This window comes from Astyanax mexicanus, chromosome 12, assembly GCF_023375975.1.
Source record: "Astyanax mexicanus isolate ESR-SI-001 chromosome 12, AstMex3_surface, whole genome shotgun sequence".
NCBI lineage: Eukaryota > Metazoa > Chordata > Actinopteri > Characiformes > Acestrorhamphidae > Astyanax > Astyanax mexicanus.
The window spans coordinates 45,067,286-45,091,518 of NC_064419.1; the positions used below are offsets into that span (position 1 = coordinate 45,067,286).

Sequence of the window (24,233 nt, forward strand, 5' to 3'; positions counted from 1 at the left end):
TTTATATACTGGAACAAGCTGGACATAAATGAGTTGAACTTTTAGTTTTAAAAGCCCTATTTTTTTATAGTGTATATGGTAAATTAATACCTGTTGGCTTTATAAATGCTTACAGTTATTGAGTAGCTTACATTTCATCTCATCCTGCATTATTACAAAACCATAGTCTGTATATTGATGCCCCTGGCTAGTGCCAAACACCACAGTATGATTGGGTTGGGTTGAGGGACGCTCAAGTTTACAGTGCTGCTGGCAGAGGAAGAGAGTAGGACTTTTTTTTAAATTGTCTTTATTGCTTAAGAAAACTGGAATTACTTTTAAGACTGTTCATATGTGCGTACACCATGCAGCTTGATTTAGGGCGTTTTAGTGTGTCTTTGCTATCGTAACGGCGGGAAAAGTACACCTTGCATGCCTCAAACCACACAAAAGGCATGTAGTAATTTTCTTAGTTAATCACGTGTGTATCAGCGTGTCACTTATTATTCCCTTTATTGCATTCTAACTTTGGTGAAATGCTATTTTAACGGTGCAGAGCTTCTGCTCTACTCAGCAGAGGATATTGACCTGCTCGTTCACGCTGTGACTTTAGTTTCACCCGTTCTCGTTTTTCCACCCATTCTTGGGTTCCTTATCTCCTTACAAGGTTGTTTTTTTTTTCGGCCGTGTCCCAATTCACTAGCCGGGGCAGCAATAGTGTATTGGACCGCAATCCTAGCAACACAGGTTCGATCCCTCGTGAGGAGTGGTGTGTTTATTTATTTATTTTTTATTCCTTTCTTTTTGGGTTTACGTGCTTTGAGATCATCTGTTCTGCAATTGGGTTCAACAACCCTCTGGGTTGGAGAGCTACTAGTCTGTAGCACTCCATCCTGTTACACTTCATTTTGCAAAACAGATTTTTTTTTTGTGGCCCGCCACGTAATGGCTTGGGAAATATCTGGGCCGTGGACACACTTAATTGTCGACTCCTGGTTTAGGTTTTATTCGATCAGTGGCGCACCTGTGTTTTCCGTTGCCAAGATAGCAATACACTTCACTTCCAGACCACCTCGCACATCAGTGTAGATACAGTATATTCAGAAGCACTATTGCTATTTAAATGACACAAGCAGAAGGCATGAAAATAGACTGTTGGTGAGATAGGGCCCTTTATTGTTCCTGTTTATTTTTATCTTCCTTCTAAACAGAATTACAATCTGACACTTCCTTCTGGGAGCTACTGTTTTTATACAGGACTAAATTCCTACATTAGTTGGTGTGTGTGTGTGTGTGTGTGTGTGTGTGCGCTCTAGTAACCCTTTTACTGAGTGTAAAGACTGGCCGTTGTTAATGTAGTGACAGGCAGTGGTGAGGTCGTGTGTGTGTGAGAGATGGAGGACACAGGGACACTCTTTCACTCTGCAGCTGCCTGATGAAGCACTCTCTCTCTCTCTCTCTCACTCTCTCTCTTTACTTACTACTTTCTCTCACTTGTGCACACAAACACACCCATATACACACATTACACACACACACAAACACATTACACACACACATTACACACACACACACACACACACAGAACCACACTCAGTTAAACACAATCCCACCGAGTGTTTTACTGCATTCTTTCACCCCCTACTGTTGATGTTAAATGGAATTAAAAAAAACATTATACATTATAACTATAACTAATTGATCAACACTTGTTAACCCTTTCAGGCCCTGCATCCATTAAAATAGACATCATGTGTTTTTTTTTTTTTTTTTTTTTTTTTATGTTTTATTGCACATTTAACTACTATTTGAGGGCTGTTCCATCAGAAAAGAACACGAACCAGCCAATGAACAAGTTTATATAAGTTTTATAAACCATTGAAACAGTAGTTTGGCCCTGCCCACTGCACTGGACAACCAGTAGTACTAGTATCAGCTAATTAATTACTAATTTATTGTGATTTAAGACACTTTTTAAGTCATGTTTGAACTGTTTAGGGATGGTTTATGAAATAAAAAGGTCAATATTAAAAATATAAAATATTAAATATAACACACAGGCTTACAATACAATGGAAATTAAAAGAAACTATTATGTATTTTAGTTAATTGAATTTATTTGCTATATTTAGATTTTATATATTAGAATATTAGAGTCTTCTTTTCTGTGCATTAAAGACAGAAAACAGCATTTTTACATTTTTTTCGTCAGTGAAGATAATTCAGGTCTGAAAGGGTTAATTATATAATGGCTTTTATTATTTATTATTAGGGTTCAAGCACCGAAGGTGCGTAGAACCCTATTGTTTTTGCTAAGATTTTTCTTTTATTTATTATTATTATTATTATTATTATTATTATTATTATTATTATTATTATTATTATTATTATTATTATTATTCTTTTTCTCCTGTAAAAACAGTTGTGCAGCCTAAACCGTAAGTCATAGAGAAATGAAACTTGGTAGGTAGATGTAGGATCAGTGCATCTCGGTGGACAACAAAAATGGCACCGATTGGTCAAGTGGTGGCGCTATAAACAAGGAAATTCATTTTTCACAATTTTCTCAATAACTCAAAAACCATAAGACCTACATTCAAAATTCTTTTTTTGATGGATTCCTTGGGTCAATACCAACAACTTTCCAATTTGGACCATGCACTTCCGTCTATATAGATTTTGTGCTAATTTGCATAATATGCAAAACCTACTTTTGCAAACTAGTCCTAGGAATTTTGACCAATCCTGGCATGTTTGGTATCAAAACACTCGTGAGAGCATGCGCTTCAATATTCCTTAAGAAAACGTTGAAATATGTAAACAATATGGCCGCCATATGCAAATTAGTCCTTCCGGATATATGCCCCATTCACTTCAAGAGGTAAATTTGGAGCACTGTTTCTCAGCAACCGTGCAACCTAGCAAGTTGAAACTTTGCATGCAGAATCTATCATACAGCCTCTAAAGGATGTTCAAAGGGCAACTTAATCAATCAACATGGCTGAACACCATCAGCCAATCAGCATTCAGCAGACATTTTGGCAGGCTGAATGTTGCCCAATCTGGATGATATTTGGCAGTTATGTTCAGGTGGAGACACTGTAGTGACCTGCAAAGTGCTGAAACAATCCGCCCACTGGGGGGCGCTGTTCCAAAAAAACGAGTATATGTCAATCATGCTGTACTATTTTGACATCTAATTGTTTTTGCCATATTTAGTACAGTGGCTCTGACAAATTTCTCAATACAACTATGTTTAAAAAGTGCTTTGTTCATTCATAATTGCTAATTGTTTGAAAATAGCTATATTGAAACTACTTTCTGGATATTTGGCCTATCACCTCCATTTCAGTCTTGCTGCACACTGTAGAGTCTCTAGGTAAATGTTCATTAAAAACATTTGAGAAAATTTCACATACAATACTCTCCAGGCATCAAGCAATCTGTGCGTCCTTGGAATTTCTAACCTAAATTGCTGTAACTCTGCAGTATTTGCTGTAATCTCACAATGTTAAAGACCTCTGTACAATATCACTCTGATGAAGCGCCATTTAATACAGAACTAGATTAAGAATAACTTGACATTACATGTCATATCAGAACATTCACTCCTTTGTGCCTCTTCTCAACATTAATAACAGGTGAAAGACTTTTGATCATTTTAAATGTGACAGAATGTCTCCAATTGTGTTAGACCTTCTTACACATCACCATCCTATGCTCTAGTAGGCACCATTGTGCTAGTTGGTGCTTGATGAAGCGCCATTTAATTCAGAACTAGATTTATAATAACTTCGTAATTACATGTCATATCAGAACATTCACTCCTTTGTGTTAATTTAAACTTGTTTGGTCAAACATTTCAGCTTGTTCTGCAAAGGTTCAAAGGTCAATCTGAATACCACTTTGTGAACATTCTGGTTGAAGCCACCTGATCAATACCAATAACATGTAGACACCTTTTGACTAGTTCTAACTCACTTAATGAATATCCTACAAAGTTCACTAGATTTACATGTGAATTTAAGCACTGATCAGGTTGAAAGGCCTCTGCTCAACATTAATAACAGGTGAAAAACTTGATAATTTCTAAATGTGACAGGGCATCTCCAATCATATTAGACCTTCTTACACATCACCATTCAATGCTCCAGTAGGCACCATTGTGCAAGTTGGTGCTTGAACCCGATGATTGCCGCTTGCGGCTATATTTATTATTATTATTATTATTATTATTATTAATATTAATAAAACTCTTAAAACAACATAAAACAACCACAGCATTCATCATGTGATCAGACTGCAGTTGCATCACTCACCCGTGTTTTATACAGTTATACAATGAAAGACGTAGGACTGAAACAGTAACGCACATTTCTCAGATGTTTTCTGAAGCCTGATTATGGACTAACAGTAAAAAAAAAGTTGTTGGGGATGTTATTATTGTTTTTATTATTGTTCAGTATTTTTTATGACCCTCTGTACGCTCTGAATGCTGTTTATATAGTTATTTAGAACCGTAAAGGGTTACATAGTCCTGCAGTGACTGCAGTACTTCTTCAGAACGTATGTTTACTGGTTTATGATCATTTCAAGCTTTAACGGTCTGTTATTAAAGCATACAGCGAATGATCTTTGTTGTAAACTGTTTTTTTAGTAAAATAAAATAGTGGTTTTGGGAATTGAGTGTTGTTATTTTAATTTATAAACAGTGCCAAAAAAGGTAACATCTTATAACAGGTTCACACTACACGATTTCAGCCTAGTTTTTCAGTCACCGACAGTTTTTGCTCAGAGACAAATCGGGGATCACACTCGCTAATGCTAAACATCTGACTCAGTCATCAACTGGGAGTCAGGAGCAGAGGCTACCTACAGCCAATGGGATCACAGAAAGTGAGAACCACGGGTCCAAAACACACCAGAACTGTTTATAAAGAGTCTGACCACTTTCTGTTCCCCTGTTAGATCATGAAATATATTTACATTCTACTAAAATACATTCATTTTCAATGGGCATATATGCAGCTGAAACACTAAGTAGCCTAGTGCATCCTAAATGTATCAACATGAACATTGTAGTCACTATGGCTTTTAGAAAAATGTATTTTGGTGAGGGTGGGGGAGTTGTGCTCTATAGGACCAGTATTTTTACACTTTTAGTTACAGAGTAAAAATCTTGAGTATTTTAAACACAAGTATCTATACTTCTACCTACAGAGTAATGCATGGAGATACTTTTCACACCTTTGGTTCTTGTAGTTCTGTTAGGACTACAAAAGCTACGTAATCTAGTCATTTTAATTCTGTAATTTTACTTATTGAAAATTGTTACTTATCAAAAGAATCTTATCTTGTGTTCCTGTTTTTTATATATGTATTGGGAGGGTAGGAACAGCTCAGAATGTATTTCTCTAATGCTTCAAGTTGTTGCCATCTTGTGGTTGAGTGTTGCCAGTACAACCTTAACCTCAACCTATGATGAACGTGAAACATTTTTTAAGTTATGTTAAATAATGTGTATCTCCTACTGCAGGGCATGTACATTCTGAGGGGGGTCTAAATTTGTATTCCCATGTTCTCTTCTACAGTATAAGGACTTTATATCATTTGATCCAGAAGCTTAATAATTATACCACATTATTATGTAACCAAAACACTAAATTAAACAGCTTTACTCCTTATTTACACCTGAAATCTCATTGGGCACAATTTGGCCATGTTCACTTAGAAGTGTAGAACGTTTTGTTGCCACCTGTATAGACGTTAATAGTTGTGTGTTGAGTTACAGTACAGGCCAAAAGTTTGGACACACCTTCTCTTTTTCAATGTGTTTTCTTTATTTTCATGACTATTTACATTGTAGATTCTCACGGAAGCATCAAAACTATGAATGAACACATGTGGAGTTTTATGTACTTAATAAAAAATGAGCTGAACCTCCACAGTCACCGGACCTGAACCCAATCCAGATGGTTTGGGGTGAGCTGGAGCACAGAGTGAAGAAGACAAAGGAGCAACAAGTGCTAAAAAAACCATCTCTGGGAACTCCTTCCTTCAAGACTGTTGGAAAACCGTTTCAGGTGGCCACCTCTTTGAGAAGCTCATTGAGAGAATGATGCCAAGAGTGTGCAAAGCAGTAATCAGAGCAAAGGGTGGCTATTTTGAAGAAACTAGAATATAAAACATGTGTTCATTCATAGTTTTGATGCTTCAGTGAGAATCTACAATGTAAATAATCATGAAAATAAAGAAAACGCATTAAAAGAGAGGTGTGTCCAAACTTTTGGCCTGTACTGTATTCTGAGAAAACAGCAAATTTACACTGCTATATTGTAGCTGTACACTGACTACATTACTCTGTATTACAGTGTCCTTCAGTGTTGTCCCATGAAAAGATATAATAAATATTTACGAAAATGTGGGGGGTGTACTTACTTTTGTGAGATACTGTATATAAATTGCACATTTCCCATCTGAACTAATAATCATTTATGATTCTTTTAGTAACTTAAGTAATAATTTTAGTGTCAGATATAAAAGAAAACTCTAATTCAAAAACTAGTACATTTGCATAAATAGCATTGTTGCATAAAATACAAACTTAAAGAATAGAATCACTGGGGATACATCTCTGGGCTGTGTCCCTGTTAAAAGCATAAATACTAGTGCATCTCATATAATTAGAATATCATTAAAAAGTTGCTTTATTTCAGTAATTCAATTTAAAATGTGAAATATATACTGTATATATTATATAGATGTATTAAACACAGAGTGATCTATTTTAAGCGTTTATTTATTTTATTGTTGATGATTATGGATTACAGACAATTCTTGCCTGGGCTGTCAGTGTACATGGACAGCCATGTTTTGCAAGGTGTGCAGTTGTGCTGTTCTCTTTTTTTTTTTTTTTTTGGGATGATGGATTAAGGAGTGCTCTGTTTTTATAACCTAACCCTGCTTTACACTTCTCCACAGTGTTATCTCTCATACCTGTCAAATTTTAGATTAAAAAATAAGGGATATTTTCCTCTGTCCGCTTAAAGTTGTCCCACCAGCCCAACGTAGGTTCAGTATCCCTTACATTTTAAGACAGGTTTACAAAAAAAATCTAAAATAACGACATGTGAACCACTTACACACAATTAGATTATCAGAATCTGAAATGTTGCGGACATTCCTACATATGTCATTCTTTTAATACAGCCAAATTAAAAACACTTTTCCAAATATTTTTTTAAAAGTTAAGATTTCATGTCTTTTTGGCATAAATGCACTCTTTTTTATAATATATTTTTATTTATTTAATGGATTTAAAATTGAACAAAGGGTGCACAAATTCTGCAAACTGAATCTTTTGATCACTCCACCCCTGATCAGTTTAGTTAATTTTTAACTGTTTTTTTTTATTTTAAAAGGTTTAATCTGAGTGTTTTATTTCAGAGACGAGTATTTTTAAGCAGCTATCAGAAAAATCTCATCATAGTTTACATGATTAGCCTACCGTTCCCTTTCTTTTAGAAAAATCGCTGTATATCCAGATATGTTTTAACATCAGCTGCTCCGACTAGCTGCCTGTGGCTTCCCCACACTGACCCTCCTTTGCAAGCTGATTGGCTGTTTCTCCTGAAAGGCGGGACTTTCTCCTTGAACCGGCTGCACGATTGGTTAAGAGACACAGAGCAGTCAGCTCCCTTTCTCCTCAATAATATATATATTTTTATTTTAATATAATACGGGAAATTTACGGGAAAATACTAATACGGGAGGACAGCGGGAAAGAGGAGTAAAATACGGTAGTTTCCCGGCCAAAACGGGAGACTTGACAGGTATGATCTCTGTCCTGTCTGGTGTCTTCTTTGGTTTTAATGATGCAGTTTAATTACTAATTTTCTTCAAGGACATCTGTGTTCATACTGAAAATAAATTACACAGGTGTGTATTAACTCTAGTTAATAATTAGGTGACTTCTGAAGGCGATTGGTCACACTGAATTTTATTTTGGGGCATCGGAGTAAAGGTGACTGAATACAAATACACACCACACTTTTTATAATGTAATCTTATTTATTTATTTAAATATTATATTTTACATTTTCTGACCAATTGTCAGACCCATTCAGCTCCAAGTCAGCTGTATATCCCACATCACTAATGATGCTACAACACCAGGAGGGTGAAGACTAGCACATGCCTCCTCCGATACATGTGAAGTCAGACTCCGCCTCTTTTTAACTGCTGATGATGCAGCATTACCGAGTAGCATCCCAGCACTAACGCTTGGAGAAAAGTGCAGCGACTCGGTTCTGATACATCAGCTCACAGAAGCCTCGTGCTGATCAACATCACCCTAGAAGTGATGAGGGGAAAGAGTGCCATCTACTGTACCCACCCAGAGAGAGCAAGGCCAATTGTGCTCTCGCAGGGCTTCGGCAACTGATTGCAAGCTGCATGATCGGGATTCGAATCAAGAATCATAGTGGCAGCACCTTAGTCTGCTTGACTACTAGGAGCCCTTATTTTTATTTATTATTAACATTTAAAAACCATGTGTACTTTTCTTTTTACTTCACAATTACTTGCTACTTTGTGTTGATCTGTTGCAAAGCCAACAATTACATTTAAGTAAATACATTAGAGTAAATATATTTAAGAAAGTGCAAAAAATACATTTTGCAGTCGTCTAAGATCTACTGCATGAATGATGGTCTGCAGACTCTGTGTGCATATGGGTGGGTGTGATGGATTTCAGAGGACAGGGTTATGGGTTAAACAGCAGATAAAAGTCACATGCGTTCAGTAGTTTGGCGGCACTCGTGGCTTCATGAAGAGCGACGTGGGAAATCTGCAACAAGGCCTTGTTGTTTAGTCGCTGTCCTGTCTTTAGATTTGTAAGAAGTCTGACCCAGCATGTCTTTGGACATTATACATTTATATTAATAGCTAAAATATGTTTATCTGTAATAATAAAATCTATGATCCCTGCATAAAATGCTTAAAATTGAGATGCAAATATAAAAAATGATATTAAATCAAATTTTGATCAAACGTTTACTTAGTAAAGTCCAAATAAAATAAAACTGTACAAATAATGGTTAATCAGCCCTATTAGAAATAGGTTAAAAGGGGAAGAAAAGAAAAGAAAACAAAGCAAAATAAAAGCACAAATACCATATCTGGAAATGTACAAAACCTTAAAAATTCTCATATACTATCATATGTTTGAAAGTCTATTGGTTTTATACATTTTTATCATGTTTGATTCTGATTCTTTTATTGTTTTCAATTATTTGTCCAGCTAAAGTCCCCTCCCTTATCCCGTTGTTAGGCACGCCCCTTTCCCCGCTCTGACATCACTGATTGGTCCGTGATCTGCACGTCACCGATTATGTGTATTGAGAAATGTTAAAAGATAAATGAAATGTAATAAATAAATAAATAAATAAAATGATATAAAATTATGTATATACTATACCCGTTTTTATGTTCTGAAAAAAACTATATGTTCTAATTTGTTATTTTGTTAGCCTAGCTATACTTATTGTTTTATATAGTAAAATTTATTATTTATATTATTGATATAGCAGTAGTAGTAGTAGGTGTATCTAATGAAATCGTAAACAACAACCTTGTTGTGTTTTAATGTGTCAGTTTGTTAGTTTATGTCTATTTGTTTCATTATCCTTATTTGTTTAAATTATATAATAATAACAACAATATTGGCAGAAGGCGTGGTTAGTAAAATCCTAAAAAAAACGATCTGTTCTTATTTGTCTAATTTGCTAAATTAGTTTTTATTTGATCTATTAATTATTTAATTGTTTTATTAATCATATTATTGCACTATAGAATAGTGCTCAGAGGAACCAAATTTCCACAGAGTCCATCACTACAGACCACCAAACTTCATGTAGATTCAGATTAAATCAAGAACAGCAAACTGGAGAGACCTCACATCACTAAACACAGCAATGTAGGCCAGCGCAGGATGCCCAGAGTATTAATAAAACTCATTTTGATTCCTTCAAATGCAATTCAGTTTCATTGTTGAAAACATGTTGCGAGGTCAGAGCCTTGTTATGTTTTAATGTGTCAGTTTGTTTATATTATGTCTATTGATTTTATGTTTTTTTAAATATACATTTATCATTTTCTAATTATACTGTATTATTGGAGTAGCATTTTTTTTTTTTTTACATTTTTTGCACTAGTAGATTTTGCACAAGCTTTCACTGCAAATTTAAATTAGTATATAACTGTGTATTTGCACTTTTTGTACTTTATTATATGCACATCATTATACTGGTGTTCACTGTCTACTGTGTTCAACTGCACTATTTCCATTACACACTACTGACTAGCTAGCTAGCAATGTTGCCAGAAGGCGTGGTTAGCGAAATCCTAAAAAAAACTGTTCTAACTTGTCTATTTGTTATACTACTTTTTATTTTTTCATTTTGTATATATTAATTATTTTATTGTTTTGTATTATTATTAATTGTTTTCTAATTATACTGTATTATTGGAGTAGCAATGTTGCCAGAAGGTGTCATTAGTGAAAGCCTAAAAAACTTTTCTAACTTGTCTTTTTGTTATACTAGTTTTTACTTTTACGTTTTATATCCTATCTATTCATTATTTTATTGTTTTTTATTGTTATTATAATTTTATTATTTTATTGTAGTAATACGGGTCCTGGGGTAGTTTTCTTTTTTATAGGTGGTCCTCTGTGATTTTATTCCCATCGGAACGACCATGTATTTTTACATTTTATATCCTGTCTATTAATTATTTTATTAGTAATATATACTGCAGTAGCTACTATCTTATGGGCGTGACTAAGTTAGTCACCGCCTTCCCCTGAAATTAACCACGCCCCATCCCCTCTCCCAAATCTCTGATTGGCTGGAGACCTGCACGCCACTGATTCTGCGGTAAAGATGGCGGCGTCAGAGGGGGCGCATAGTGGTTGTAGCGGAGCGGAGGGAGCCCTAACGGAGGAGCCGCTTTATTAAAAACACGCAGCTGCGGCAACCGGGGAACCGGGGGAGGGTCTGCCGCTACCGGCCCGGCGACACGCTGCTCGGAGCCGCGGAGCTGCGCGGGTAGAGGCGCTGCAGACCGCTGGGTGGGCTCGGGCTCCGAATCGGGAACAGGCGCGGGTGGAGGGGGAGGAGGAACAGCCAGCAGGCCGCTGCGACCCGCGGCCGGGGGGGATGTGATCCGGCCGGACAGCGCGGTGTCCCTCAGCTCGGCCTGCGGTTCGGCTTTTCTCCCGCACAGCTCGCACAATGGGGCAGCAGGTAGGCCGCGTGGGGGACGGCGGCTCTCCGGCGCTCCAGAGCCCGCCGCAGCCTCAGCCCCAGCCCCACTCACAGCCACAGCTCCAGCCCCAGCTCCAGCAGCAGCAGCACCCGGGCAGAGCGGCCCGGACCAGCGGCGGTGGCGGAGGGAGGAGACCCAGGGACGCTGCCAGCGCTGCGGCTCCCGCATGCAGGCTGACCGCTGCTGCTAACATGCCGGACCCGGGGGTCAACGTGTTCACCCAGCATTCAGGTGAGCCTTTCTGAGTTTTTGTGGTTCTGTTGGATTTATTGGTCTAGCTAGCGAGGAGGCTAAGGTCAGCTGGACTCAACAACATATTTAACATTATATAATTATTTTATTTATTTATATAATTAAGTTAATTGCCAACTTGCTTGTCCTGTCCAACCGTCAGTGTGTAGTCTTTTCTCCACCGGTATTATGATGGTATTAGCCAGCTAGGTTAACTGGGTGGTGACTGGTCCTCCTTATACAGTAGCTAACATAATCTTATATATTAGCCAGGGTCTGCTTATCTGTCTGTGTGATCTGTGGATAGGGTGGACCAATATACACTGTCTGGCCAAAAAAAAAGCCCTATCCGGATGGAATTAGTTTCTCAGGGGGTCCTGGGGTAATTTTCTCTTTTATAGGTGGTCCTCTGTGATTTTATTCCAATCCGGAACGACCATGTATGTGTTTTTCTCAGACATTCTGAGTTTCGTCACCTTACGTTTAATAAAAACGGCTATTTGTCCACTGCCACACACCGTAATTACACTTTGGGTGCACTTTTGTTTCTATGGAGATCCATGTAAACACAACAGCGAGTGGAAATGGAGGAGCTACTGAACGCGATGTCGTGTGACTGAGAAAGCCAAGAATAATCACTGGTCCTCTTGTTTTTTTAATTGCGTTCCAGATGCAACAGTTTTAACACTCTTAAGAGTAGAACTGTGAAATATTTATCACAGACGTCCCCCTGAGAAACTAATCCTGTCCAAATAGGGCTTAATAGTTGGTTGGACTTCCTTTAGCTGTGATTGCAGCACGCATTCACTGTGGCATTTATTTATTTAGATTTATTTAAATCCAGTGTTCTTTCAGCATTGATGATGGTAAAGTCTGACCGCTTCACAAAGTCTTTTCCAGCACATCCCAAAGATTCTCAATGAGGTTAAGGTCTGGACTCTGTGGTGAACTCTCTCAATCCATGTGTGAAAATGATGGTCTCATGCTTCCTGAACCCTGAACTCTTTCACAATTCCAGCCCCATGAATCCTGACATTGTCATCTTGGAATATGGTCGTATCATCAGGGAAGAAAAAATAAACCCATTGATTGGATAACCTGGTCTATATTCAGTATAATCAGGTAGCCAGCTGACCTCCTGTGTAGTCTTCCCTGTATAACATTTAAAACCCTGACCCTGGCCAAAATGACGGCAGTGGTCATCAAGAAGCGACTAATCTCATTTCTTGATCTCCCATCTTTTAAGATGTATGGAAGAAAGGCATCTACACTCGGGTGGTGGCTTTAACTTCCGCTGTGTGTTTGAAAGGCTTTTCCTTCATTTTATTTGACTTTCAGGTGAAGTGGAGTATGTGAGCGTTGTTGTGTGTGTCTTAATTCTTTTTAATTTACCAGTATATATTCCTTCTTTTTATATTTTGAGCTGTAGTTATCTATAATTGTTTATTTTTATTTGCAAGAAACAAGTCGATAGGCTAAAAAAAAAAAGTTCAGTCATGTAACTAACCCCACTGCAGCATTTCCTCCAGTGACTTCCCGTAGTCTTCCCTGCATTAGATACAAAACAAAACCCTGACACTGGCCTAAATGGCAGCGGTCAAAACCACATCCATACTGAGAGATCTTCCAGCTACTAATGTGGCTTGTCTTGACTCACCATCCTTCAAGATGTATGGAATACTTTCCTGGCACATTTGCTTTGTGTTTGAAAGGCTGTTTTCCAAGAGTACTCTTGATTTTATTTGACTTTCAGGTAAAGTGGGGAGTGTAAGCATGTTTTGTGTCTATATTCAGCAACCGTCTTGTAGTCCTTCTGGGATCTAAGCTGTCTTTATCTATCTAACGCACTTCCAGTATTTAGTGGCGTGTTACTCGGTTTCTGCTAGAATTATATTTTTGAGGATTATTTTTGGTAAATTTTTTGTATTTTATTTTTCCAATGGAAAACACAGGTGCACCACTGACCGATATTAACCTAGGCAGACGTCATTAGTCAGACGTTCATTGCTATCTTGTACACCCCTCTTTATTACACACACACACACACAATGGCATACAGCAGTGCACAGACCTAATTTTTTCACAGAACACTATATAAAATAACATTGCTGTTCTCAGAAATGAACTGCTTACACACCTTCACTTCCTCTTCTAAGAAGCACAGAAGTGCTGCGTTGTTTAAATAGCAATCCACCAAAGTCAGAGCGTGTGCACCTTGCTTTTATAGGAAATGGCAAGTGACACGCTGACTGTTTTATTTCATGTTATGTTAAAAAAAAAAAAAACCATAATTAGTTAAGAGAATTAGTACATGCGTTTTTTTATTGGCATACTTTTTCCGTCATTACGATAGCAAAGATACACTAAATAGGGCCCAAGGTATTGGACTTGCCTTTTGAAATGATATATATGAAATAAAATAAATCAATAAAAAATAAGGCATGGAATAGATTGGAATGGTGTGAGAGTGTTAATATACCACCAGAAATGCATTTTATAGGGTTACAAATATGAAAGAACTGTTTGAAAATATTACACTAACCAAAATACTTAATATTCTGGAAATCCTTTGTATGAAGAAATTGATTTAAGTTTGTGATGCTTAAGCCATGAACATAGTCGATGCAATAAAATAGCCAATATGTTGCTGATATGGCACAAAACTCAAACAAACAAATGGTTATATTACTAGCTAATTGTATGGTTAATGGATGCTAACTGGTGTTTTCCATCTTAGCCGGCTGGTGGTTGGTTAGACTGTGCACTGATGCCATATTATCTCAGCCCAAAGGGAGAAGAACACTGGAGCTAAAGCTGGAACTGGAGTGGCCACAGAATTCTGCCTCCTTTTAGTAGAAACAAGATCTGATTTCTTCTACAATGCTTTGCAGTAGGCGTTCTGCTCTATTAGAAAAGCTGCTAGCGGAGCTGCCACTTTATCAAATTTCACACATGCCATTACACTGACTCAGTTTCACTTGACTGCAGGGTAGGCACGCTTCTGATAGTGAGGATGATGATAATAAGGCTGATGTAAGCTGCGTGTTGTATTGTTTGCAGTGTTTTTCTAGCCTGGCTCGAGCCTTTCGATGATGAACGCGTTTCAATTAGGCAGCGGCGGCGGCTTCGCATACTCGGCTGCTTCAAAGGCCGTCGTCGTAAAGCATCTTCCCGGTCCCTGTCCCTTTTCTTCTCACGCGGCAGCCTGAAGAAGTGTTAAGATAATGTGTCAGGCAGGCTTTGCTTGTGGGATAGGACTGTGTTTTAATGCCTAATTCTCTGCGATGAGTCAAGAGATAACCTCGTTTCAGGCAAAGACACAGTCTGTCGTACATCAATCTTTTAGATCTTTTAGATCAGGGGTTCTCAACTGGTCTCAGCCTGGGACCTACATTTTCTCATGGTCACTAAGTACCGTTTTCACAGAATTCAAACCAAATAAACCTAATTTTGGAAAAGGCCTTTTAAAAAAAACTATTTAAACATACATATGCATGGGGCTCTGTTCATGCAGCTTGCCATCAGCTACCGGAGCCCTGAGAGAGCACATTTGACCTTGCTCTCTCTGGGTGGGTAGATGCCGCTCTTTCCCCACATCACTCTAAAGGGTGATGCCAATCAGCACAAGGCATCTGTGAGCTGATGTATCAGAACCGAGTCGCTGCATTTTCCTCCGAACACGCAGTGATGCTACTCGGCAATGCTGCATCAGCAGCAGTTTTAAAAGAGTCTGACTTCACATTTATTTATCGGAGGCGTGTGCTAGTCTTCACCCTCCTGGTGTTGGGGGATCACTAGTGATAGGGGGAGTCCTAATGAGTGGGTTGGGTCATTGGCCGTGTTAATTTGGGTAGAAAATAGGAAAAAAAGTAAATAAATAAAAATAAAATTAAAAAATAAAACAAATTTAAAGTGAATTTAAGAGCAAACATTTGTTAAGAAACTGATGAGGATCATGCCACAAAAATAGATATTTCCCTTTTTTTTTTATCTACCCCCCCCCCTCCCCACAATTTAAAAGACGAGCATGCACCCAGAATGTGTTTGCGACCCACTTTTGGCTCCTGATTTGAGAATCACTGTTTTAGACCCTTTGAATTCACTGAGTGGGTTTACATGCATTTTATAATCTGATTTATTCAGAACATAAGAGATGGTCGAAAAACAGTGTTCACTTTCTTAAATCATTGATTTGTGACCTGCACATTAATGATTCTGTGGTAAAAATGTCAGCGCTAAAGGCGACAAATATTGGTTTGAACAAGAAGGCAAGTCCACCATTTGTGTCGATTTCCCAACTGTAGGAAATGCCGTTTTTTTTAAGCCTAATTTCGCTGCAATGAGACAAAAAACAAGCTTGTCTGAGGCAAAGATGCAGTTTGTCTTACACATCTTGTAGTCCTTGTTTTAGCCACGCCCCCTGGCCTCTCTAAAATTACCGATTGGTTCAGGAACTGCACTACACTTATTCTAAGGGGGCACATGTCAACTGTAGGAAACGTCTGTTTTAAAGCCTATTTTGCTGCAATGAGACAAAAAACAACCTTTTCTGAGGCGAAGATGCATCCTGTCTTAGAATTCATTTAGCACAGTGTTTAGCCACTCTCTCAAATCAGGGCTCCAGACCAAAAAAATGTTAAAGGAGCCAGTGGCTCCTAAAATAAAAAATTTGGGCGCCAATATTTTTTTCTAAGTGCCAAACAATAATGCTAAGTCTTTACTGCAGAAGGTGTGCATATGGTACACCACAACTCCACACCAATTGCTTTTCAGCTTTCAGTCTTTGAGGCAAACAATGAAATCAGAGAATATGTTTTCCTATCTCACTTCTAAAGAGTGCCTCTTGTTCTGTTGAGTTGTGCTACCTTGTCAAACAGTGCTACCCTAGTGTATATTTAACTGTAAAAACTCAAAAGAAGCTCAATGTAAGAGCATGTTTGCAGTAGAAGTCCCCAGTAGATGTAGCGTTGGTATATTTGGATAACATAAATCACTGTATCATGGTAAAGTTATGGCAATGAGAGTTCGTTACAAACTGCTTTTGCTTTCTTTGTATTTAAATTTATAAAAAAAAAAAATTAATTATTAATCTTATTTATTAATTAGTTAATTAATGAATTACTTAATTAATTAATATTATTAATCTATATTTACACTTTTGTGCAATGACAGTGAGTCCAGGTTGTTTTATGCGCAAAAAAATAGATTACACTTGAAATGATCAGAACGTGTAGGTTTGCACATGCGCAGTGCCTTTAGGAAGCACGTATTGATGGGTAGCATAACTTGACAAAACACCGGTACACCGGTAGACCACCAGAAACGTGTCTGCAATAAGCGATTACGTTTAACTGCCGGGGACATCAGTCCCACAGTCAGTGATTACAGAGATATACTTAGCTTTCTGGGCTTCTGTCAGGATCTGCGCTTTGACATCGTCTGCTATATCGTTACATCCTACAAACTCGGCACAAGCTGTGTCATTATCATATGTTTTCGACACATCCAGTCCATTTTTTCTTATTAAGAAAGGCTTGGGAAGTGAATTTGATGAAGGGTAGTTCCTCACGTGCATTTAGGCTGCATTAAATTTCATTTTTCGGTTTTATCACATGCGGGAGCTAAGGGAGGTTTTGTCGGAGCACACTAAAAAACAGTCGCGTGCATTTTTATGCTTTCGACTCTCCGTGTTTCCAGCGATATCTTAACTTACTTTCGAACAGAATTCGCAAAACATGTCTGCTTTATGTTGTCATACCTGAGCCACGCAAACTCCTGCAGCCAAGAAGTTTTTAAATGTCTGTGGTTGTACTTTTCCTGGAAGTTCATCTTCGTCTGCATTTTCTAGTAGTCCACGGGTGCAAACTGCGCGCCAGTGGATAAAAGCTCAGCTTAGCTACGCTGCTGTGGTATTTTCGTTTTGGGGCTTTTTTTTTTTTTTTTTTTGAGGTAGGCAAAAACGTCCATTTGATTGGGCGCCGTAGTATAGTTACGCCGATAAACACAACCAAAAAGAAAGCAAAAAAAATAAATAAATAAACGCAAAAAAACCCTACTTTGCCACCTGTCGCCACTGGCGACTTAATTAATTTTATCGCAAAAAAAAAAAACTCGCAAAAAAATATTTTAGTCGCAGTCTGGAGCCCTGCAAATTACTGATTTGTGACCTGCACATCACTGATTCGGTGGTAAAGATGTTAACGTTAGCAAAATGGCAAGAACATAGTATGAGTCTTTTTTTCTAACTGTAGGAAATGTTTGTTTTAAAATCGAATTCTCTGAAATGAGACAAAAAACAACCTTGTCTGAGGCAAAGATCCAGCTTGTGTTACATATCAAGCAGCACAGTGTTTAGCCACTTTCTCAAATCACTGATTTGTGACTTGCACACCCCTGATTCAGTGGTAAAGATGTCAGCGTTAGACAGGGCACATAGTGAACCAAGGAACAACTTTGTCTGAGGCAAAGATACAGCCAGTTTCACATGCACATTATACAGTGCCTAGTGTAGCTACATGAAAAAAAGAAAAGGCCAAAGATAGAAAGGATGACCCCTGGCTGAAGGGTTACATTGGGTTTTTTAAGGTAGCAGTCTAACTCAGGCTATAGTCATGTCACAAGTCGCCTACATTCAGGAAGGTCAGCCCTCACGACTTCTTCTCTGGATCTGGTTCTAGTGCAGAGTGAAGCCTCCCCGGCCCCCCGAGGCTGCCTCAGTCAACGTCCAGGCTGGGATGGGAAGTGATGGGGATGAGAGAGGGTGGAGGCGTGGCCGGTGGTTGGTGTGTCTATTAGTAGCGAGGCAAAGCGAAGCCTGTCGCATCTTGACAGTCCCCCCCCGTGGCTGGAAACGCTGACCTGCAAAGGGCAGCACGTTTGTTATTTTTACTCCCTCGCTCTTTCAAATGTCAAGTGTCCTTTCCACAGACACTGAGGAGGTTCGGGATGGGCTGGGGTTATCTCTGTAAATCAGAGTAATGGGTCGATGTGGTGATGATGCAGCACTCTGCGAGGATGTGGCGGTCTTCGTGGCGGTGTTCTGGGTGGTGCACACGGTCTTGCATCACTGAGGCTGAGATTGAGGCTGGTTTCCTGTGCTAAGCGCACCTGGCTGTGCTAGCGTCTGTCTGGAGGAAGGAGCTGATCCCCTCACATCTGGTTCGGCTCGGTCACACCAGGCACCTCTAGAAACAAATAGCGATTAATTTTCACTTTTCACTTCTTTCATTCACTTTCTGTTGGTGGGAGAACTTTAATGTCCAACACAATCAAGGTCATTCTCCCAATAAGTGGCCAGTCTCTACAGGATGTGGGAAATAGCTGAATCATTACTCTGACAGTACCACAGTACCAGTTAAAAGTCTGGAACCATCTCTTCTCACCTTCTTGTTTAGTGTTTTTCTTTAGTTTTAGTGTTTTTCGTTACATTACATTGCATTTAGCCAATTGTTCCACCAATCAAAGGAGGGTAAAGACTGGCACAAGCATCCTCAGACACATGTGAAGTCAGACTCCGCCTGTTTTCAAACTTTTATTGCCGAGTGTTAGCATCACAGCACACTCGGAGGAAAGCACAGCGACTCGGTTCTGATACATCAGCTCACAGACGCAGCCTTGTGCTGATCCACATCACCCTAGGAGTGATGAGGGGAAAGAGCACCATCTACTGTACCCACCCAGAGAGAGCAAGACCAATTGTGCTCTCTCAGGACTCCAGCAGCTGATGGCAAGCTGCATGACTGGAATTCGAACCAGCAATCTCTCAATCATAGTGACAGCACTTTAAACCATTGCACCTTTTATAAGTTGATGGGCACCCATAGATGGATGATCTTTAATACACATTATTACACAACATTTCTTGAAAAGTAATCAAATTTATTAATCTAAATGAGCTGCGTTTAATGTGTAAATTCAACTTTAAAAATTAAGGCTGTAAATACTGTAAATGTCTTACAACACTACAGGTGCTGGTCAACGAATTAGAATAATTTGAAATAGTGCAATCATGAAATTCTTTGAATGCATTTTTTGTGCAGAAAGCAAATCAGGTGTTCACCGCACCTGTCCTACTCGTTAGACTAATCACAGAACTCGTTACCTGGAAAAAAAATTGCTCAGCTGAGCTTTCCAAAAGGCCCATTTAGGCCATTTAACTGTGACACTGTTGTTTTATTGAATTAGAATAATGGAGAAACCGTTTCATTGAATTAGAATAAATGCTCGAATTTTTGTTTTCTGTGAAGAGAGTTCACTGTGCAGTATAAAGTCAGGGTTGAGTAGAATTTCTAAGTTGTAAAATCAATCATGGGTAAGCAGCGCGACCTCTCAACCGGAATAGTGGCTCAAAATCAAGCCCTTCGCCAACAAGGCTTGACCCAAACTAAAATTGCTGAGCAGCTCGGCATCAGCCAGTCTTCTGTCTGCAAAGCTCTCAAGAAAAACTGCAGCAAGCGCACCAACTGTTCCGGCGTCCGAAAAACTTCTGCTCGCGACAACAAGCAGCTGAGAAAGGTCGCAGTCAGCAACCGGTTCAAGTCCACTTCCGAGCTCACCGACTTGTGGAACAAGCAGACCGGCACTGACGTCTCCAGATCAACCACTTACCGTCGTCTGCGCGAACTCAGCTTCAAATCTCGCGTTCCAGCAGTAAAACCGATGCTGAACAAGAAACAAATGGAGAAACGGCTGAAGTGGGCCAAAGAACACGGCGAGTGGACTGCTGAAGACTGGCAGAAAGTGGTCTTCAGTGACGAATCACGCTTCTGCATCTCCTTCGGTGACCAAGGTCCTCGTGTCTGGCGTCGTGGTGGCGAAACCTACAACCACGAGTGCGTGAAAAGATCCGTCAAGTTTCCCCAGAGCGTTATAGTCTGGGGATGCATGTTCGCTCGAGGTGTAGGGAAACTCTGCTTCCTCAAGAAGACTGTCAATGCTGCCGTATATCAAGATGTTCTGGAAACGTTCCTGATTCCGACTGTTGAGGAACAGTTCGGCGAAGAAGACTTCATATTTCAACAGGATCTTGCACCGGCTCATGCGGCAAAGTCGACCAAAGATTGGTTCACTAAAAAACAGCTTGAAGTTTTGGCATGGCCGGCCAACTCGCCTGACCTCAATGTCATTGAAAACCTTTGGGCCATCGTCAAGCGGAAAATTCGCGACAGAAAGCCTACTACGCTGGACCAACTGAAGCAGAACATCGCCACTGCCTGGGAAGCTGTGAGTGCGGAAACTTGCGACAAGCTGGTCAAATCGATGCCGCGGAGACTTCAGGCAGTCATACAAGCCAAGGGGGCAGCCACAAAATACTGAGAAAGTGATGATTGTAATTATAATAAAAATTATTCTAATTCAATGAAACGGTTTCTCCATTATTCTAATTCAATAAAACAACAGTGTCACAGTTAAATGGCCTAAATGGGCCTTTTGGAAAGCTCAGCTGAGCAATTTTTTTTCCAGGTAACGAGTTCTGTGATTAGTCTAACGAGTAGGACAGGTGCGGTGAACACCTGATTTGCTTTCTGCACAAAAAATGCATTCAAAGAATTTCATGATTGCACTATTTCAAATTATTCTAATTTGTTGACCAGCACCTGTAGACCAGTTGGATATTTTGATATTTAATCATATCTTTAACATTTCACTTAATTTTACATAGAATAAAATGTAATCCACATCAAATGAAAAAATGGTTGTTCTTATTAATAGTTACTTAGTGTAATCATTTTTTTTTAAAACATCTTTTTATTTTTATGATCTGCACTAGGGCTTTTTGTTATGAAACTAAAAAGACTGCTTTGCTTGTCAGCTAACTGATGATGCTAGTTGTGTTTTCTGAGATTAATGAATGGCTGGTGTTTGATATCAGAATGATGTTACCGTGATAATTAGCCATAGTAAGTTCTGGTGTTTGGTAAGTGTATGATGTCTGAATTTTGTGTTTTATATCTACATTCTGCTTTTGTTTCTTAATTTTGTGATTCTGTTCATGTTTTTCACATCGCAGACATTTTAGGCCTTTTTTTTAACTATGGGGTCATCAGGAGGGGGGGGGGCAGTTGCCTCCCCTTCAGCCCCTCTTGAGTCTGCCAGAGGCAATTATGCTCAGAGATCAGCAGGAAACGTGTGATGAGAACTGCCCCTGGATCAGGACAGAGATTGCAGAGTTGCATGACTCAGCTCACAGGTTGTGAAACGTCCATCCTTATCCAGAAGATCCAGTACTGGAGCTCAGCGCTGTGGCGGCGTGTTCTTATTGATGTGGATGGATAGATCAAGGTTAAACAGATGGATGGATGGATGGAGTAGTTCTGTTTGAACTGCAGGAATGTGGCCCTCAGACAGGCAGACGGTGAGTCAGAGAGCGCCGGGTCTGTGAGGTCACCAGGCCACTCCAGCTTTCTCCATCATGACTTATTTATCAGTGTGGTTCTGTGCTGTATCTGCACACCCTGCACCACATCTCACTAGCTTTAGGACAGACGCTGCAGGAACGCTAGAACAGAAAGCACTCGTCCTCCCAATCTGTCTCTTCCTTTCTGATTACAGACGTTTTGTTTTCAGTTTATGAAGGTTTAAGGTCTGACGATGTTGTTTTTTGTGCTTTTAAGAGATTTTTTAATGTCATTGAAGCTGCATACATTACAGAGCACAAGACTGCCCTCTCTCTTTCTCTCTCTCTCTCTCGCTCTCTCTCTCTCGCTCTCGCACTTGCTCTCTTTGCGCTCTGTCTCTTTCCAGCCTCTCTCAGACATGCACGGTAACACAGAATCCAGAGGAGCTGGATGTGTGAGTGCGAATGTCTGGGTCAACTTTTATCGGACATTACTGAGTCTGGATAGTGTGAAGATGGCACAGCACTTTCTCTTTTTGCTCTTCCTCCCATTCACTATCTCCTTTTCTCACTGTCTTTATTTCTCACTGTCTCTTTTTCTATCTCAATTTCACATTATCTCTGTTTCTCGTTATCTCTGTTTTACATTATCACTGTTTCTCTCAGTCTCTATTTCTCGCTATCTCTATCTCTCTCACATTATTCCTGTTTTTCTCGCAATCTCTATTTCACATTATCTCTTTCTCGTATCTCTATCTTTATTTCACATTATCGCTGTTTCTCGCAATTGTTTTCTCCCTCTCTTTCACAGGATCTTTACTACACATTATCTCTGTTTCTCCGATCTCTATCTCTATTTTACATTCTCTGTTTCTTGCTATCTGTTTCTCGTATCTATCTATTTCACATTATCTCTATCTCGTTGTCTCTGTTTCTCGCATTCTTTTTCTCCCTATCTCTGTTTCACATTATGTCTATTTCAAATTCTGTTACTCATATCTCTCTCTATTGTACATTTTGTTTTTACATTTATCGCTGTTTCTCTTTCTTGCAGTGTCTCGTTTCTCGCATCTGTTTCTCGCTATCTCAACCTTTCACATTATCTCTATCTCTGTTTCTCACCATCCTTATCTCTAGTACACTATCTCTTTCTTGTATCTCTATCTTAATTTCACATTATCTCTGTATCTTGCCATCTATTTCACATTATCTTTATCTATATTTTACATGATCTCTTTCTCCTATCTCTATCTCTATTTTACATTATTTCTGTTTCTTGCATCTCTCTCTTTCTTGCTATCTGCTTCTCGTATCTATCTATTTTACATTATCTCTGTTTCTCACTATCTCTATCTCGTTATCTCTGTTTCTCGCAATCTTTTTCTTCCTATATCTAGCTATATTTCACATATTCTCTATTTCAAATTCTGAATATCTCATCTCTCTCTATTGTACGTTGTTTTTACATTTATCGCTGTTTCTCTTTCTTGCAGTGTCTCGTTTCTTGCATCTGCTTCTCGCTATCTCTACCCTTCACATTATCTCTATCTCTGTGTCTTGCTATCTCTAGTACACATTATCTCTTTCTTGTATCTCTATCTTTATTTCACATTATCTCTGTTTCTTGCCATCTCTTTTACATTATCTTAACTGTATTTCACATTATCTCTCTCTGTTTCACATTATGGCTGTTTCTCGCATCTCTATTTCTCCCTATGTCACTGTTCTTCTTGCTGTATCTTTTGCTTTTTCTTTCTTTCACTCTTTCATTTACTCTCCTGCTCATCTCTTAGTGTGTGTGAGGGACACTGTCTCTCTTGCTGTCTCTTACACTCTCTCGCTTGCTCTTTCTTACTGTATTTCTCTCTCTTTTATCGCTGAATCTCCCTCTCTCTCTCTCTCTCTCTCTCTCCCTCTCTGTGTGCTTTATATGATCTTAATCCACTTTCATGAAGCTGGCGAGCATCACATCCCTCTAAAATAGCTCAGGATCTGTGATGCGTAAGCAGATTTGCATTTGGGATGAAATTGGATTAGGCTTATCCACTTTTCTGCGTATACATAAACATATACCAACTGCAGCATTAAAAAACACACACAATGACTTGAGAGATACTGCTATTTTATGATATGTTATTAGTTCAATATTTTTTTTTCTTTCTTTCTGCACCTTTTCTGCAGTGTCTTAGAGAGATGATGGGAGGATGTAGTTGGCAGGCTTGGCCTGGGGTCCGATAAACAGAAGACCACCAGTAGGGGGAGGAAGAGAGTTACTCAGCATAGTTCAAAAGTTCATTAGAATCAATGCTTTTTAAAAAAATGGCAAAATTAAACTTTGTGTTATTTTATTTGTATTATT

The 24,233-nt window shown here is 39.0% G+C and overlaps 2 protein-coding genes across 4 annotated transcripts in view; one reads left to right on the top strand and one right to left on the bottom strand.

Annotated features, from left to right (window-relative positions):
• Positions 1 to 24,233, bottom strand: part of bcar3 (BCAR3 adaptor protein, NSP family member) — a 476,193-nt gene that overhangs the window by 111,848 nt on the left and 340,112 nt on the right. The gene's annotated exons all lie outside the window — the stretch shown is intronic.
• Positions 10,928 to 24,233, top strand: part of abl2 (c-abl oncogene 2, non-receptor tyrosine kinase) — a 71,302-nt gene continuing 57,996 nt past the window's right edge. Inside the window, exon 1 of one of the 2 annotated variants that reach the window (XM_022671036.2) lies at positions 10,928 to 11,538. In XM_022671036.2, coding sequence (XP_022526757.2) covers positions 11,274 to 11,538 — 265 coding nt within the window. In that variant the 5' untranslated portion in view covers positions 10,928 to 11,273. The remainder of the gene's footprint in view (positions 11,539 to 24,233) is intronic. The other variant, XR_007441433.1, reaches the window with a different exon arrangement.